This window comes from Sceloporus undulatus, chromosome 3, assembly GCF_019175285.1.
Source record: "Sceloporus undulatus isolate JIND9_A2432 ecotype Alabama chromosome 3, SceUnd_v1.1, whole genome shotgun sequence".
In the NCBI taxonomy this organism is placed as follows: Eukaryota; Metazoa; Chordata; class Lepidosauria; order Squamata; family Phrynosomatidae; genus Sceloporus; species Sceloporus undulatus.
Window position 1 is genome coordinate 97,300,177 of NC_056524.1, and position 18,784 is coordinate 97,318,960.

At 41.5% G+C, this 18,784-nt stretch overlaps 1 protein-coding gene across 2 annotated transcripts; it reads right to left on the minus strand.

Annotated features, from left to right (window-relative positions):
- Positions 1-3,541: 3,541 nt before the first annotated feature.
- On the minus strand, positions 3,542-17,761 carry LOC121926913 (regucalcin-like). 2 transcript variants are annotated; one of them, XM_042460296.1, is made up of 7 exons: positions 17,623-17,761; positions 12,095-12,260; positions 9,851-10,033; positions 8,580-8,795; positions 5,657-5,788; positions 4,241-4,395; positions 3,542-3,838 (listed from the first exon to the last, which is right to left on the minus strand). In XM_042460296.1, exons 2-7 carry the CDS (start codon positions 12,255-12,257, stop codon positions 3,788-3,790), a joined length of 900 nt encoding a protein of 299 aa, XP_042316230.1. In that variant the 5' UTR covers positions 12,258-12,260; positions 17,623-17,761; the 3' UTR covers positions 3,542-3,787. The 2 variants fall into 2 exon arrangements, with proteins under 2 accessions (XP_042316230.1, XP_042316231.1); XM_042460297.1 differs by lacking the exon at positions 17,623-17,761 and adding an exon at positions 13,580-13,732.
- Positions 17,762-18,784: the final 1,023 nt, after the last annotated feature.

The following is an 18,784-nucleotide window of genomic DNA, read 5'->3' on the forward strand; positions in this document are numbered from 1 at the left end:
AAGCTGATTGGCAGCCAATGTAAAGATTTTAATATTGGAGTGATATGGTCTGATCAAGATGTTCCCGTAACCAATCTGGCTGCAGCATTTTGGATCAATTGAAGCTTCCGAACTTTGTACAAGGGTAGCCCCATGTAGAGCGCATTACAGAAGTCTTAAGCGAGAGGTTACCAGAGCATGTACTACTGCTTCAAGGTCCCTCTGGGCCAGGTAGGGGCGCAGTTGGCGTATCAACCGAAGTTGGTACCAAGCACTCCTGGCTACCACCTCCACATGAGATGACAACTGTAGAGACGAGTCCAGGAGCTCTCTCAAACTGCAAACTTCATCTTTTAGGGGAAGCGAGACCCCGTCCAGGACTGGTTGACAAATCTTCAACCCTGGGCCACGGGCACCTATCGCAAGGACCTCTGTTTTCTCTGGATCCAACTTGAGTTTGTTTCCCCTCATCTAGCCCATTACTGACTCAAGGCAGGCATTTAGAGGAGAGATGCCATCCTTGGTAACTGCAGCAGTCGGAGACATAGAGAAGTAGATTTGGGTGCCATCAGTATACTGATAACACCCCACCCCATGTCTCCGGATGATCTCTCCCAGCAGCTTCGTGTAAATGTTAAACAGCATGGGAGACAGAATGGTACCCTGAGGGACGCCAGATGTCATCTCTCTTTTACGAGAGCAGCTGTCTCCCAGCATCACCTTCTGGAATCTGCCCGAGAGGTAGGACCTGAACCACTGCACGCAGTGCCCCCGATACCTAACTCCCTCAGGAATTCCAGAAGGATACCATGGTCTATGGTATCGAAAGCCATTCAGATGTCCAAGAACAGCAACAAGGTCACACTTCCCCTGTCGATGCCCAGACGGAGATCATCGACCAAGGCGACTATGGCAGTCTCAACTCCATATCCTGTTCTGAAGCCAGTTTGAGATGGGTCTAGATAATTGGCTTCATCCAAGACAGCCTGGAATTGGAAGGCAACTGCCCTCTCGATCACCTTGGCCAAGAATGGTAGTAACGAGACTGGTCTATAATTATTTCTTATCAGGGGATCTAGGGAGGGTTTTTTCAAGAGTAGTTTAACCACTGCTTGTTTAAGCTTGGATGGAAATTTCCCCTCGCTAAGGGATGTGTTAATTATAGATTTAAGTAAAGTTGTTACTGCATCCCCTCCTTGAGTGGTCAGCCAAGATGGGCAGGGATTGAGGGGGCACGTTGCCCTCCTTACACTTCCAAGAAGCTTGTCCATTTCATCAGTATTTACAAGCTCGAATTGATCCAGTCTAACATAGTACAGGGACTCCATGGACACCTCTTATAGTTTCTGTTATAACACCAGCATCAAGATCAGCCCTTATCTGAGAGATTTTATCAGCAAAGAAGTCATTAAATAGGTCACAGCAGGCTTTAGTTGGTTCTAAAAGAGGTTTCAGGGTGGGAGATCACTGGGTTAACTCTTTAACCCCCCTGAACAGCTCTGCTGGACGAGGTTCTGCTGATGCAATACAAGCAGCATAGAACGAGTTCTTTGCTGTGTCGATTGCCACTCCATAGGAATCAAGAAGAGTCTTATGGTGTGTCTTCTCAGATAAGCAGTGATGTTTCCGCCAGTGGCGCTCTAGTCGTTGCACGGCTCACTTCATTTTCCAGAGATCTTGGGTGTACCATGGTTTTTTATTAGAAACGGGCCAGAAAGGACACTCGGGAGTGATAATGTCTATAGCCCTAGTAAGGTCGTTATTCCAGGTATCAACCAAGGCTTCAACAGAATTGTCGTCGTTCCCAACCATAAAACCCTCTAGGGCTTCTTGAAACCTTTTGGGTTCCATCAGCTTTTGAGGGTGGACCATTCTAATAGGTCCTCCACCCCTGAGGGGGATCTGAGTCCCACCTTGACCAAAAAATGGTCTGTCCATGACTGCTAAGTGCATGTAGGAAATGGCCTAATTAACGATGATGTTTAAAGGCAGTTTAACATTTGTTTTTATCATTTTGAAGGAAAGGCAGCCAATTGGTGAGGACAGGTGATGAAACAGTAAACATGAGTTACTCTTTTCCTTTCCACCCTCTTTTTCACAAAGACTAGAAAAGAACAGATCACTGAACTCAGGCCTAGCTTCTCTAGATACAATCTTTTAGAAGGCAAAGTACCAACACATGTACTGTACTGAATAACCTGAACCAATGGGTAAGGAGAGTGGAGATGGACAGATAAATAGCCAGATGGGCTATTTCTTTCTTCTGTCTTGTTTGTTTCCAAGCAACTAGTGGACAATGGCTTTTCCTCCTCCAAAAACCAGTGTAGTTCTCACTTTCCTTTATCTAGAGAGAAGTTACACATTTTGGTCTTTACTGTACTGGCTACCATGTGCATAGAAAACAGCACTAGAGCCTTCTAAGTATGTGATTTTTTTCCTCCTGCACTATCCCTTCATTGATTTTCTGAAACAATATATTTTCTTTTTTACCCAATTACCAGTTTTCAGAATTATTATTGTTTCCTGGTGTCAAGTCAACTTCAACTTATGGCAACTCTATGAATGAGAGCCCTCCAAGTCACCCTGTCTTCAACAGCCCTGCTCAGGTCTTGCAGACTCAGGACCATGGGGTTGCCTTGACTGAGTCTATCCATCTGGAATTGGGCTTCCTCTTTTCCTAGTGCCTTCTATTGTACCAGGCATTATTGACTCAGGGCTATGCAGACATCATGGATAGTCATGCCTCTGGGGGCGGAGCCGGGGCATATGTCATATGGACACTACACCCCAATTCTGCCCCCAACCCAGTCTTTCCACCAGTGTGCAAAAACCCTTAGTTGCTTCCAATACAGCCTGAAAGGGCAAGAGAAACAGCTCAAGCAAATAGAAATGGGCGTTGTAACAGTTGCCCCCCCAAAAAATAAATCTAAAAGAATTATCTAGACTACATGAGTTCTCTCCATAAGCCAGAGCAGCTTGCAAGGAGACAAAAAAAAATGTGATTTAAAATATCTTAAGTAGAAAGATCCCAGTCCTTAAACCTTCACAATAAATCAGAATGACCCTAAAACAGCATTGTGGCTAGTCAAGAGCACAGCAAGTGACAACACAGCTTTTATGTAAATATTTTCCAAAAGTAAATTCATATGAAGGTGGTAATGTGCACATAGGAAGCGGAACTGCCATAGCTATTCAAAGCTTTGGAAAGAGTGTTTTGCATTGCAGGATAGAATATGGAAGTACCCCAGTTAAAATATGTGCAACATTATGTGCATTCCAGATGGCCATGGAGTTAACCGTTTCTATGTTAATCAAAATATGGCTTTGGAATGCATTTTAGTGGTAAATCACATGCCACGGTTTTCAGAAATGGAGCAGAACTAAACTGAGAACAATAACTATAGCAAGCAAGCAAACAAACAAACAAACAAACAAACAAATGTTACGTTACTTGTGCAAATAGGTTAATGTTAACAATTTGCAAGGAGATATTATGATTCTTGTTGTACAGCCAAATATTTTAGGAGGGATAAAAAAAAACATAGTCATGCAAACCATGGCATCCATGTGCTTCAAACTTTATTAGGAAAGAATTTATTTTAGTAAAAGAGGAGGCAAAGTCTGTTTTTCAGTTAACAACAGTGAGAGGCCAATGGTGGAATACAAATCTGATTTAAATGTTTGGGGATTAACTCTTTTTGTTGACCACCTTTCTGTATTATCCTTTAAAGAAGGGATAAGTTTCCAACCATGCAAATCTTTGGTTCATCTCTTTTCTGGTCTTGATATACGTCTTCAAGAGTAATCTTTAACCTGCATATGCATATGGTGGGATTCCTTTTACACCAAGTCCAGTTATCTGTTTAAAAGGTGAGGATAGAAACATGATAATAACAAGAGTATATGCCAGTAGATTTGGATTATTCTTTTCAAACCTAAACAAACATTTCCATCTGTTTCTCCTAATCTATGATAAAATAAATGCAAATTTTAAAGAAATGGAGAAACATTACTCTTCTTAATGTATGAGTACTTAAAAGAGCTGTAAAAAAGAGGATTGGTTTCTTGATTGGATTGCTATCTAATTTGTAAATTAAAATAAATTGCACGTGCTAATCTCTTTATTGGATTTATATACTTCCTAAACCTTGGGGAACATCAGGGAGGAATTATGAGACCCAAAATCCCCAAACCATCATGACCATAGCAGTTTTTACAAGCTCTGGCTCTTCCTTCAAATGCTCATAAACAATTCTGTTACCTTGAATATGCTGCCAGCCTGAGGCTGCCGTGATAATGAAGCCTCATCCATTCCTCCGCAAGCTGAGGTGACATATAATTCTGAATAATCATTTCCTCCAAAACTGCAAGAAGTAGTTTTATCAACGGGGAGCTTCACAGTCTGGATTCGTTTTCCTATTAAAATAAAACCAGTTACCCTCTTAGTCTCTGACCACAATTTATCTTGTCTATCAGCAGTAGCACTTGATTCAATTCCCATGGACATGAGCAGAGGGTTGCAAATGAGTGGAGGTTGTTGCAATGGAGACAGTGTTGAATCTAAGAACATAGCCACTCATCACTTTCTTGACCATCTGGAATTAGGCCGATTTTGTCACAGAGCTTCCTTTGGCAAATAAAAGTTGGTTGATCCATTTAAAGATGTAATGAATTAGAGGCATGGAGAAAACACAGGCCTCTGATGTGCTTTGGGAGTAGAGCTGCCATGTGGTTTGTAATTTTCAGGGCTGAGTAATTGGGGAAGGAGAGCCAGCATGACATAATGGTTTGAGTGTTGGACTACAACTCTGGAGACCGGAATTCAATTCCCATCTTGGTCATGAAATCCACTGGGTGACCTTAGGCAAGTCACACTCTCTCAGCAGCAAACCTCCTCTGAATAAATCTTTCCAAGAAAATTTTGTAATAGGGTCATCATAAGTCAGAAACTACTTGGAGACACACAACCACAACAACAACAACAACAACTGGGGAAAAGAAGAGGTGCACCAGCACCAGGAGCAAGCTGTGTGTGCTTAACAAGAGAGGAAAGAGAATAAGCTATTAATATGTTAGAGGAGGATGAATTATTTTCTCCCCACCCACACAATTACATTCTGTTCCACTTGTGCAAGCAGAACATAGCAGAATACATACATCCAAAGAGTAAAGCTGTGAAAAGTTCTATTACAATTCCAACTGCAGTTAATATCAGATAAGCAAAGGTCTCATAATCTTAGAAGTTCTTCGTCTGAAAGACCCCCAAAAATGCATGGTCAGTAAAGAATCAGATTTTTTTAAAGCCACAAAGTGAAATACAAAGGCATTCCCTTTGATGGTCCCAATTTGGCAGGGACAGTACCAGTTAATCCTCTGTTTTTAACTGCTTTTAAAATATTTCTCCTCCCACTTTGCCTACAAATTGAGATCAAAGTGCAAAGGTGGTTTGCACTAGCTGACTCAGTGGGGGAAATGGAAAGGAGGGGACAGAATCCTGCCCTTTCAGTAGAATCAGGTACAACTAAATTGCTACAGCCTCTCCTAGCTTGTCTGTTCCCCCTCATTAGTAACGTTGTCATCTTAACCATACTCTGATGTTGCTTGGCCACATATGTCCCTGTTTCATCTGTGAAATGTTGGAAGGTATGCAAAGATAAGAGCAAAAAACATAACTTACCTGTCTCTGGATCTATACGGATCACTCTTCCTCCATCATAACAAGCCACCCAAAGCTTCCCTTCTGTATCAATACACATCCCATCAGGGATGCTGTCTTCCTTTTCCATCTTGTACATATTCCTGCGGTTGGCTGCAGAAAGAAATTTAAACAAATCATGGATTAAATCTTAAGTTACTTACTTTGACAGGCAATCATTTTCTGAAGCATGTTTCTTGTAAGAAGAAATGCAAAGAGAATCATTCAAGCTGACAACTGAAACTATACTGCATGCAGGTGAAGTATAGAGTTCGTCTGACAACCTGAAGAACCAAAGGTGTGGCAAAGTAATGTCCAACTGGCTTATAGACATCATGAACAAAATGCGCACAACTCCTATGGTTTATATCAGGCAAAATGCATATACTGTATCCTTAAACTGGACTACTGGCAATAAATTCTTTATTTTGTGAAATTCTGAAAGAGACAGAACAAAAAAAATTAGCCCAATTTAGTTTAGAATAAAAAAAGTGTATTCTGTAATGACTATTTATGAAAGTTATGGTCACCGCAAATAACAAAAACACCATGTTTTTACCTGAGAGGACGCCTCTCTAGGAATCTCTGGGTCCTACAGTGAAACTCTGTGGTCAATGTCTGACAGACACTGACCATAGAACTGCACTGGAGGAGCTACAAATGCCTAGTAGAGTGTCCTCTCTAGGAATCTCTAGGTCTTTCAGTGCAACTTTTAGTTAAAAGTGACCATAGAGTTGCACTGGAGGACCTAGATATTCCTAGAGAGAACATATTAATCAAATCTGTGAATAATCAAATCCACAAATATCAAAGCCGCAAATATGGAGGGATGACTGTATATATATGCATGCAAAGTGGTCTTGCAGCATTTCTGAGACTAATTGAGAGAAAGAAGTTGGTCACATAAGCTTTCGTAGATATAAGTTTACTTTATCAGAAGTGCCTGGGCACGGCCATTCCATATAACTGATGAAATAGACTTAAGTTTATGAAAACTTTTGCTACCAACTTCTTTCTCTCAATTAGTCTCAAAGATGCTTCTTTTGCAAACTGATTTTCCAGTCTGATATGGCTATATCTTTGAATTATATTTAACCACTCAGTGAAACTGTTCAAAGACAGATGTGTAACAGGCTAGAAATGGATTCACTGAGAAGTTTTGTCTTAAGGAATAGGCCAGGGTCTGGAAAACTTACTTTTGGAATACAGCTCTGGCCAAGCTAACTGGGAATTCTAAGTAAAAAAAGTAACTTTTCCAAGAATTGGTATATTACATCTGAGTTATTTCCTCATTTAATAAATAATGTTCTGAAATGTTACTTATTAAATCTTATACAGGCAATGTCCATTTCTATTAAACTAGCAAGATAAACTGAACAATTTAGCAGGGAAAACAACTGCTGATAACATCTTCCTGGGTCATCAAAATGCATTTTTTACCCTAATTTCAACTACTGTTTATGAAATTCTACATCTGTCCATTGTAAGACATAACTAAAATAGCAGTATGCTGATCATAAAGCGGTAACATCTTTCTTTTCTTACACAAGTAAGGCTGCAATTGTAGCTGCACTTACCGTTGGACACAATAGGAATCACTGCTGAGGAATCATACAAGAACAGTACTGCCGTATTTTGGTTCTTATACAAAATAAGAAAAACTCTTAACTACCATGACTCAGTGCTATTAAATTCTGACATTTGCAGTTTTGCAAGATATTTACTTTCTCTCTTGGAGAGCTCTGATGCCACAACAAACAACAAATCCTAAAATGCCATAGGATGGGGCCAAGGCTTAACTGACTTATCAACTGCATTAATTCTGCAGTGTGGCAGCCGCCTTAGTTTCTTCCAAGTTTTCACTGTCCAGATTTTTATTCCAGTAAGATCTTAAAATTAGCAAAATGTGTCTTTTATCTTTAGGACAGCCTTGGATTGTTTATAACTTTATCAGTTTATATCTAAATAATACATAAGTGTGTATGTAGAGGCAGGAGATGCTTCTCCTTTCTACATGGAGGAGGAACGTTACTAATCCCAGAGATATCAAGATATATCAAATATTTCTACCTTGCTTTCGCTGTCATTCTTCACCCACCATCATTGATCCCATACCAGTCATACTCTTGAAACCAATAGCCATATGTAATCACTCTCTAAGGATGAAACAGAGCTAGGAAAATTTCCTTTTTTCACCTGTATCTTTTAGGATCCTATAGCTATGCTGCTTGGTAAATTCTAAGAGTCATCATCAAACCAATTTTGGCAAGTTTTACACAAAGTAATTATCTTTTCCTTTCTTTTTTGTTCTTGTTGTTGTTGTTGTCAGGCAATTGGAATGCAGCAGTTCCATCCAAGCTAAACTGCAGGGCTTGGGAAAGTTATTTTTATAGATGACACCTCCCAGAATTCTCCAACTAGTATAACCACTTTTCTAAGCTCTGCTAAGCAGGTCTAATCTTGGGCTTCAGTGGGGAACTATTTCAGGTGACACAATGCATGCTGACTCAGTGAGAGGAAATGGAAGAAAAAGAAGTAAATAGTTAAACCACAAGGTCCAGCTCTGGTCAAGTTTTCATAAATCATTCAAATGAAAAAACATACAAACAAATTATCTTCTTTGAATAGGATTAAATGTCTGTCCTAACCTCTCACTACCACTGTAAGAACAGAACACATTGCTTCATTTAGTATCACTTTCTGTCTACCTTATTTATAGCATCTATAATAGAAGATTGTAAACCAGTCTAATTATTTCAAGATCTGACTTGCAGCTGTAGTTGGACAGCAATTGTTCTTACACTAGATACAAGATTTTTGTTTAATGAGCGGTGTGAAAGCAATTGTGTACAAGAAGTAACTATCTGAGTTATTTAAAATTATGAAAGAAAAAAAGCAGTCATACAAAGTTTTCCGGTTTGTAGGTCATAGTCAAATGCATCCACAGAGAAGGAAAGGCTATCGATGTAAAAGAATGTTCTGTGATCCAGCGACCAATCCAACCCATTGGAGATGTCCACTTTATCAAAGTGCTTCACTACAGAGTGATCAGGAAAGAGAGTGTAGAGGGACCCCTGATGTCTCTCTAGCACTGCAGGTCGAATCTCCTCAGCCATTGTACCTGTAAAAACCACAGGGTCCAGTGATTAGAATGGAAAGACAAGAGTGATGCTAGGGAACTATGGGGCTATACAGACCGGCATTTTGTGCCGGCCTGTACGCACACTAGGGCTAAGCGTCCATGCACTCGAAGCCCTTGTTGTGCCACCTGGGCACCATGTTGGCAGGCTCCCATCTACATGGCATGTGCCATGATGATGCTCATTATGCACAGTACTTAAACAGCACTGAGCACAAGGGGCGTCATAATGGTACGTGAGCACACCTATGGTGCCCCTTCAGGGACACAAAAAGAACCTGCCCAGAAGCCGGATCTTTTTGCTCGCTCCAGAGGTTGTGGCGTGTGATTGCCACAGCCTCCTTCTGGGGCAAAAAATGGGCGGCGTGGAGCTGCCCATATGTAGAGCCCCTAGGGATCTAGTGTTGTTTTTTTTTTTAAGAGATGGTTCTAACATTGTCTTTCCTAAAAAGTATAGGGTTTTCTTAGGCATGGATGTGCCTTGAAATCATCTGTCAGCTTATGACAATCACATTAATTTCATAGGGTTTTCTTAGGCAAGGAATACTCAGAGGTGGTTTTGCCAGCTCCTTTCTCTGAAATATAGCCTACCGCACCTGATATTTGTTGGCAGTCTCCCATTCAAGTACTAACCAGGGCTGACCCTGCTTAGACAGAACAGATCAAAATAATTATTTTCCCCACTGTCAAGATGCAAGACATTTGGAACTCATAGTAACTCTGTAGCCTCCCAACTCCACAGTCTACCATAGAATAGCACTCTTGAAGAATATAGTACTTCTACTGTTAACAAAGTGCAGTCCATTAATGCATCAACAAAGATATATGCACCTTGTTTCGCCACTACCACACACCCAAATTCAGTGGCAGGGAGGATAAGTGCAGCTTTTAGCTGCTAATTGTTCCAGGAGAACAGAAGTCAAAAGGTAGCCCCAGGAAAGTTCATGGGGTGGACCTTTAGTATCTTGCTAATCTCCCAGCTTTTGAAATTCTGCTCTTAAGAAAGACTCTAGAAATGTGAGTCATGACCCACCTACCTGCAAACAGCCTTCCTGCAGGGTCCACTTTGCCATCATTGAATCGGTTGTTGGGTTTATCCTTGTCAATATGAGTAATAGTGGTTACAGACTTCTTTTTCCAGTTTAAAGCAGCAAACTGGGTTCCAAGGGTAATAATGTAATCACCAGATTTCCTGAGAGCTATTGAGCTTACTGGAGCGTCTGGGGAACATTGGGAGTGGGATGTAATAGTATGTAAAAAATATCTAGCATACATAAAATACTTGGAGCACTATTTGGTTGAAATGCACGTACAAATGCACGTACATATATCATATTGGGAAATAGTTTGAAAACTTCAACTGGGCTTGAAGATTAAAGCCTGAACATAACAACCCAGATTCAAGTAACTGGTGTAACATCTTCACATAAATGTCTTCTGCTAGGTTCAGTTTAAAGAGGTATCTGTGATCATTACAAGTTTGGACCCTTTGGGAACACATATCATGCTTCTACGAGTAATAATGCTGAGGTCAGCACTGAAGGGTTTTTAGCCCAAGAGAAATCTATTTAGTGAGAACCTGGAGATTAGCATTCCTAATAGTGGAACCAAAACAGTAAGGCTCGACAGGCATGGTATTCTTTTAGATGTCTTGCAAAGGCATTCTTATCTGGGTTTTGAAAAACATAAATGTTCTCTATGAATCAATGCCTTCAATGGGAATTATTACCATTCAGAGCACAGGCAGCTGCCCCAAACATCTAGCTCTCTTAGAAATACACTCGTCCTCCACATTAGCTGGGATTGGGGGAACAGGACCCCCTATGAATGTGGAAAAACTGCAAATAACAAAAATACTATGTTTTTACCTGAAAGAACACCTCTCTAAGAATCTCTAAGTCTTCCAGTGCAACTCTGTGGTCAACATCTGCCAGACTCTGACCATAGAAATGGGCTAAAGGAGCTACAAATGCCTAGTGGAGTGTTCTCTCTGGGAATCTCTAGGTCCTTCAGTGCGACTTTTGTTTAAGGTTGGCCATAGAGTTGCGCTGGAGGACCTAGATATTCCTAGAGTTAACATATTAATAAAATCCGTGAAAAATCAAATCTGCAAAAGTCAAAACCACAAATGTGGTGGGACGAGTGTACACTTTCTCAGGAGTGGGTATCATTAAAAATATGCTTACATCAGTCTGAGAAATGACTGCATATGTTCCATACTAGACACGTTAGCACTTATATGCAGTTTTCACATTTCCTAGACAAAAAGATTTTCAGCGCACAAAATGGCCCTAAGAGATACATGGGATGGAAAAATATCCCATTTCTTCCGTCATATTCTCAAGAGATGAGAAAAAACATACCTATGATTGTGAAGTCGAAGGCTTCCACAGCTAGCATTCATAGTTTTTTGTGTGTTTTTGGGTTATTTGGGTGTATTCTAGAAGAGTTTATTCCTCACATTTTACCAGCATCTTTGGCTGGCATTTTCAGAAAATGCTGGCATAGAAGTGAGTGGAGTATATAAACTGTGTGACCCTTGGTTGAGAGGAAGTGATTTACATGTTAATCTGTATGTTGGTCTGTCATTGAATGGCAAGGCCTCAGGGTCTTTATTTAGTTAGTGAGTCTTTGTCTGCTGGGAATACTTGCTAGATGTTTATGTGTGTGTGTGTGTGTGTGTGTGTGTGTGTGGTAGCCAAACTTTGTTGAAGTTGTCGAGGTGTTTGTGGATTTCGATGGCTTCCCTGTGCATTCTGACCTGATAGTTGTTAGCATGGTCCAGAATTTCAGTGTTTTCAAATAATATGCTATGCCCAGGATGGTTTATAGCATGTTCTGTTACTGCTGATTTTCTGGCTGACCCAGTCTGCAATTTCTCTCGTGTTCCTTGATTCATGTCTGAACACTGCATTTGGTGGTCCCTATGTAGATTTGTCTGCAGCTACTTGTTTGCAGTTGCATGGTATGCAGTGAACTCCTGCAGCCATGAAACCTTGCCATTCAACAACAAACCAACACACAGATTAACATGTAAATCACTTCCTCTCAACCAAAGGTCACACAGGATATATACCCCACTCACTTCCATGCCAACATTTTCTAGAACATGGCCAAATAGCCTGAAAAACCCACAAAAACTATACCTATGATTATTCTTTCTCCCATTTTCAATCTGCAAATGTCTACCACTGGACACTCAGAAATAAATATTCGATTATTAATGAAATAGCAAACCCCAAATAAAGGAACTACCAGGCTTTTTGAAATCTGTTTCTTACCTGTTGAAATACTTTGTAGGTCCTTTGTAAGGGAATTCCATCGATATACTTTTTCCCCACTTATATCCACAAAAAGAAGTGAATTCTCTTTTTCCTCCCATAGAGGTGACTCTCCAATCTTGCAGTTCTCTTGTATAATGCACTCAACCTTTACAGATGACATTACCTTTGAGAAGAGGAAAACCTGTTAAAGAACGCAGACAGTAGGACTAAAAGGAAACCATGCTGTACCAAGACAGACAGCGTGTTTTATTGGTTTGAGCACTGGACTAGGACCAGAGTTTAAATTCCACTCATGGCCACTGAAACTTTGTTCATTTCAGCAGTAAAAATTTGGGTGGTTTGGGCAACCTTTTACTGCTGCTATTGTTGAACACCTGAGACTGAAAACCTTAGGGATCTTTTGCAAATTATTCAGAGAGCTTTCAGTAAATCCAGGCCTAACGTCTGCCCTGCTCTTCAATATACCACACTCGCTGTCCTAAACATACTTACTTAGAAAGCATCTGCACTGTAGAAGTTACACACTTTGACACAACTGTAAATGCTGTCACTCCATCCTATGGAATTTGTGAGTGTTGGTGCCTCCCAAAACCACAAATTCCACGATTTGGTAGGATGGAGCTAAGGCAGTTAAAGTGGTGTCAAACTGCATTATTTCTATACTATACATGTGCCCCAAGTCTTACAGATTTCAGGGGCATAATGTGCAAGAAATGAATTTAAGTCAGTGGAAAAAGATTGATAGCTATTTCAAAAGTGACAAAAACAAAACTGATACACAGTTACAACCTCGGATAAAATTTGCAAAATACTGTATGCAAAAGACAACATAAACCGAAAGAAATATAATGTAGACTGCTAGGCTTTGGTCATTTTGGTGGACCTCGATTTACAGGTTCCACAATACTGTGGAATAATATTCTTCTCTCTGAAAGCCTGTTCACACTACACAATTAAAGTACTATGATTTCACATTTACTGTCATGGCAGCACACTCTGGAATTGTGGTATTGGCAGTCCTGAAACCAATCCAATGAGGACTGAGCATGCTCAGTGATCAACAGGTGTCAAAGCAAGTTGCATGCCAGTTGGACAAGTGTAGGGATATCACTGCAATATTGTTACAAGTTCCATTTGTAGCCACTAATGCCTAAACACAGAACAAACTGCAATTCATGCATTTCACAGCACAGCAACAGAAACAACATCCCACTTGTTTGCAGCACCCTATGAGCTCAGCTGCGCAATTCAGTTAAAGCTCATAACTTTTAAATCCTGCTTAGTTCAAGGAGAGAGTTACACTGAAATTAACCAGATTTAATTGTGCATAATTTTGGCTGGATGATTCCTCAGTCAAGATTTTAGTTCAACCAGAGCTTCACAACCTTAGAATAAAATGATTATTTACATGAAAACTGTCTATTCAAAGCATCAGTACTTTCAAGGTGGGAGGGGAAAACATAGTTAATAAAGCATTCTTACAGAGTCTAGAGTCCTCTGACTAAACAGAATCAGATGTTCTGGGATGGGTAACCCTTTTCTCAAATCAGCTTAATAGAATTCCAGTCCAATAAAGCAAACGTGTCTGAAGAAATCTCTTTGCTTTTTGCTTCCTTGGTGTTAGAGATCCACATATCCAAAATGCTTTGAAACATATATATAGCAGTTGGTATTGCTAATATTTAATGCCAGCTATTATCTTCATAGTCAAACATTACCAAGGTCCTGCTGAATAGGATGGTTTTTCTGTGCGCTCAAGCTAACAAAGTAGGGCAAACTTCACAAATCCTTTCAGTGGAACTTCACAAACATCACAAAGCCTTGTTCCAAGAATGGGGGAGGTGGGCAGAGGAACACAAGACGCTGTGATATTGGCTGGGTGCCATAGTTTTGCACAAGATACACAAAATATTTTGATTTTAAAGTAAAATCAATGAGAACTGCACAATTATAAGCAAGAAATTTCCATGTGAATCCATCTCGTACAAATGTATTTAGTTAGATTGAAAATTTTACTGGTGGATAATTTGAAGGCACAGTAAAAAAGTAAACATTGAAACAGAATTGTTAAAACAAGGTGTATCTAACTTCTTTGACAGGGATGTGATTAATATGCAGGCTGTCAAACTGGATTGATCTTTCCAGTGCTCTATACACAAATACACTTAACTGGATGTAAATTAACAATTTATACTTTTTCAGCTTTAGAGGATCTTGTAGCACCTTTGAAACTAAATGAAAGAAAAAAGTTGGCAGCATGAAGTAGACTTCAGTCTACTTCCTCAGATGCTTTTGGATGCTTAAGAAACTTGCCAAAAAATCCTGTCTAAGATTTGCCTTAGGGTTACCATAAATCAAAAACGACTTGGAGGCACACAACAACAACAGCAACAAATCAAGTTAAATGTAGCAGGACTTACACAAAAAAACTGGGTGTAGTTATGCAGAGGGACTGCAAAATGGGAGCACTGAACACCTAAATATAAAAATCCCCATACCCCCTTGAAATTTCTAGAATTGTAGAGGGTGGGGACACTGAACATTGTTCACAAGTAGAAGTATAATACTGAATTTGCATTATTGTACTGTATTCTCATTCCCTTAGTAACTTGGCCTGCCTTTGTTCTGTGGATGCATGAACTGAAGTTGTAAGGGGCAAGAGGCAGCTTTCCTACTGAGTTCTACCCATTTCTGAGTAAAGCACTTGTTTCAATATTGTCATAATTTTATGATGTTTTAATATTGTTATGAGAGGACTCTAGCTGAACAGGAAATAGGAGCTCTAGGGTCTCATTCCCTCCCCCCCACACACACACACCTGTGATTCCAGATAACATTAAATCTTAAGTATCAAATCATACTTCCAATGTGGATTAAGGACACAGTTCACCAAGTCCACAGAGACAATTAATATATCCACACTGCAGAAATAAAGCAATTTGACACCACTTTAACAGCCTTGATTCTTATCCTACAGAATCCTGGGATGTGTAGTTTAGTGAGGCACCAGAGCTCTCTGACAGACCAGGCTGAACACCTCAACAACCTACAAATCCCAGGATTCTACAGGATGAAGCCATGACAATTAAAATGGTGTCAAACTGCTTTATACCTGCAGTGTAGAAGATGAGAAGGTTGCATACTGTGGACTATACAACCATGTCAAGCCAGTGTCCGGGAAAGCAGCCAAAGGGCTGATAAAGCAGCTAGTTATCAAACAAACAACCCCCTCCCAGCACAGCAAAGTCAATGTAAGCTACACAGTCCTGGAGAGTTGCAGTAGCTTTGCCAAAAGGGTTTACCAGAAGAATTGTCAGACGGTCCGAGGTTCAGGGTAACAGATAGGCAGGTAGATAAAGCAGTCCAAGGTCAAGTTTCCGGGTAGTCAAGACAAGAAGCCAAGGAGCCAGAGACAGAGTCTTTCCTCTAAAAGAGTCAGATATCCACTGGCAAAGAACCACACATGCTCCAGGTGCTTAAGAAGGCAAGGAGCTGGCCTTCAGCTGTGCCTGATTACGAAGACGCTTCTGATAAAGTCTCCGAGATCTTCGAAGGCCCTCTCTTTCTGCTCGACGCTCATTGAAGGTAGGCACGCTGCCCAGATCCTCCTCCATGTCCACAGCCTCGGCACCAGGCAAACTTGACTGCTGAACCTCTGGAGGGGCCATAGACTCTGCTCCAGCAGAACTAGGGCCAGCCTCTGGCTCCTCCATTACAGGTTCAAGCCCCTGGGGCTCTGGCTCCTCCATTATAGGTTCAGATCCCAGAGGCTCTAGCTCATCCTCTGAGTCCTCCAAGCCATCTTCCAGGCTGGGCATGACAGCCAGGTTAGTATGATTTGCTGTTACTGCTGTTACCAGCCCTTGAGTCAATCTTGATTCATGGTGACCCTGTGGATGAGAACTCCCTGTCCTTCACTGTTCTGCTCAGATCCTGTAAATTCATACCTGTGGTCTCCATAATAGAGTCTATTCATCTAGCATGTGATCTTCCTATCCTACATTTTTCAATCTTTGCAAGTATTGTTGTCTTTTCTAATGAGTTGTGCCTTCTTGTGTTGTAACCAAAGTATGACAACCTCAACTTTATCATCTTGGCTTCCAGGGAGAGTTCAGCCTTGATCTAACCAAGGCCTTATTTGGTTTGGTTGTCTTTTTGGTTGTCCATGGTAGCCTCAGCACTCTTCTCCAGCACCACATCTCAAATAAGCTGATTTTCTTCTTACTGGCTTTCTTCACTGACTGGTTTTTGCATCCATCCATACCAATGGGAAATACAGTGCACCCGCGTTATATGCGGGCACACTTTACGCGGTCTTGAGCATACACGCTCAAGCCGCAGGGAGCACGCAAGGCGCAAGGGGCGGCATGTCCCATTCAATTGAATGGGTGCACGCACCCATGGCACCCTGCACGCCGCTGCACATGAGCCCCGTTGTTTCCAATGGAGCTTGAGCATTGGCAGAATTCATCTTACGTGGGGGGTCCAGAATGGATCCCCCACGTAAGGCAAGGGCCAACTGTACAGTGGCTTGGACAAATCTAAATTTCATGCTCAGTTATCTATCTTTTTAGGACCTTGTCCAGTTCTTTCATAGTTGCCCTCCCAGTTCTTAGTCTTCTTCTGATTTCTTGGCTGCAGTCTCCATTCTGATCAATGTTTGGTCCAAGATATGGGAAATCTTTTACTGTTTCAATTTCCTCATTGTCTAGAATCAGTGGTTCCCAAACTTTGGTCCTCCAGGGGTTTGGGACTTCAGTTCTCAGAAGTCACAGCTGGTTTGGCCAATGGTAAGGAATTCTGGGAGCTTTAGTCCAAAACATCTGGAGGACCAAAGTTTGGGAACAGTGGGCCCTTGGTATCCACTGGGGTTTGGTTTCAGGGGCCCCTGTGGATACTAAAATCCATGGATGCTCAAGTAATATCTAAAATGGCAAAATCAAGGTGTGCCTTTTGGAATTTCTATTTTAAAAAAATATTTTCAAGCTGTAGCTAGTTGAATTTGTGGAAAAAGAACCTGCGGGTGCAAAAGGCTGACTGTACCCCTCTTTTTCTAGGGAACGAGAGCGTCTTTGCTGAGAAAGTGGGAGTCCGTAGGAAGAAGAGGGAGAGCCCACTCCAGCTGTTTGGGCTCAAGTCAAAAGGGGCCACTTTGCATTTGTAAGACCTGAGCAGGGCTCTTGGTGTTGGGGGACTTGGAGGTCTCTCATATTCATAGAGTGGCCAGAAGTCGAAGTAGACTGGACACAGCAGTGAACAACCCCAGCAACAGCAAGCACCCTCCCACCTGCTCTACCAGTTTGTGCATCCCTTGAGGACTGCAATCCCTGCCAGAGTTGGCTTCGCAAAGGAGAATGCCTCTGCAGGAGGGAGCAAAAGCAGGCCAACCGGCTGGAAACAGAGTAACTCCAGGAGGAGGAGGGGGTCAGAAAGATGCCTGTTCTTTCTGCAGCTAAAAAGGAAAGGCAAGAGGACAGCCCCCCTCTTCCTGGACCCCGTGAAACTAGAGCAAAAGGATCACCTACCAGCTGGGCCTGGTCCCTGCTTCTCTGCTGACTTTGGGGGCAGGACCCAGGGAGGGCCTGGCCTCCTTCCCTCCTCCTCTCCCTCCCTCTGAAGCCTTGCCTTGGCTTCTCTGGACTTGTAGCAACCAGCCCCTGCTGGCCCTCCTGGAAAGGCCTCTGATGGCTTCCTTTCCCAAGCTCTGTTCCCAGGAGGCAGGCGGAGGGGGGAAGGGGCACACAGCCTCAGTCAAGGATCTGCAGTTCAGAGATGGAGATATGGATAGGAAAAGGGGCACCAGAGCCTTAATGATCTGAGATGGGGGGGGGGCAGAAGGAAGGGATATGTTGGATGTTTTCAGACTTTCTTATAAAAAGAAGGGGGGAAGGAGTCATGGGGGGTACATCAACACTGTAGAAATAATGCAGTTTGCATTTTAAGAGCCATAACTGCCACTTATGGAATCCTGGGGTTTGTAGTTTTCCAAGGTCTTTTGCCTTCTCTGCAAGAGAAGGCAAAAGACTGGTGCCTTACAAAACCAATGATCCCAGGAATCTTTAGGATGGCACCATGGCAGTTGCAGCACTGTCAGACCGCACTGTTTCAATGATGTGGATGCCCTCTTAAGTGGGCATGTCTTCTCATGGTGTGCTTGAGAGCATGGGGGAGAGGACTTTGATGAGCTAATGATCCACACACAAGTAAACGCATAATTCTTGCACAGCTTTATCCCTGGTCAACGTACATAAATTTGGGTAGTCTGGGAAGATATGACCCATCATTCGGAGCAGTGCACTTGCTCACACTAGGTTATTTAAAGAGAAGCAGGGGGGAAATGGGACGGATAAATATGTTAGCTATAATCATTCTGTGTACATGTGCTCACCTTTTCCCAGAAGCCAGAGACTGCATATTTCAGGTAGTCGCACTGCTTCATCTTTATAAGTGTATACAGACATTATATTAAATTGAAATTCTATTTTAATTGTGAGTTTTGTAAGTTTTTAATCATACTGTATTTTTAAATTGTAAGCCACTTTGAGTTCCAATTTTTGAGAAAAAGTAGGATACTACTACTACTAATAATAATAATAATAATACCTCAATTTAATGAAGTCTTTGACTAAGAAGCTCCTTTAGATGGGCCAAAACTAATAAAATGAACTTCAATAGGGAGAAATGTAA

What these genes read in the sequence shown, in the direction of transcription:
- LOC121926913 (XM_042460296.1), bottom strand. Translation starts at nt 12,257, where the DNA reads ATGTCATCTGTAAAGGTTGAGTGCATTATACAAGAGAACTGCAAGATT. An exon ending in TGCAGGAAGGCTGTTTGCAG is followed by an intron (nt 8,796 to 9,850) that starts GTAGGTGGGTCA and finishes TGGTTTTTACAG; the next exon opens with GTACAATGGCTGAGGAGATT. An exon ending in AGGCTGGCAGCATATTCAAG is followed by an intron (nt 3,839 to 4,240) that starts GTAACAGAATTG and finishes CCTTTTAAACAG; the next exon opens with ATAACTGGACTTGGTGTAAA.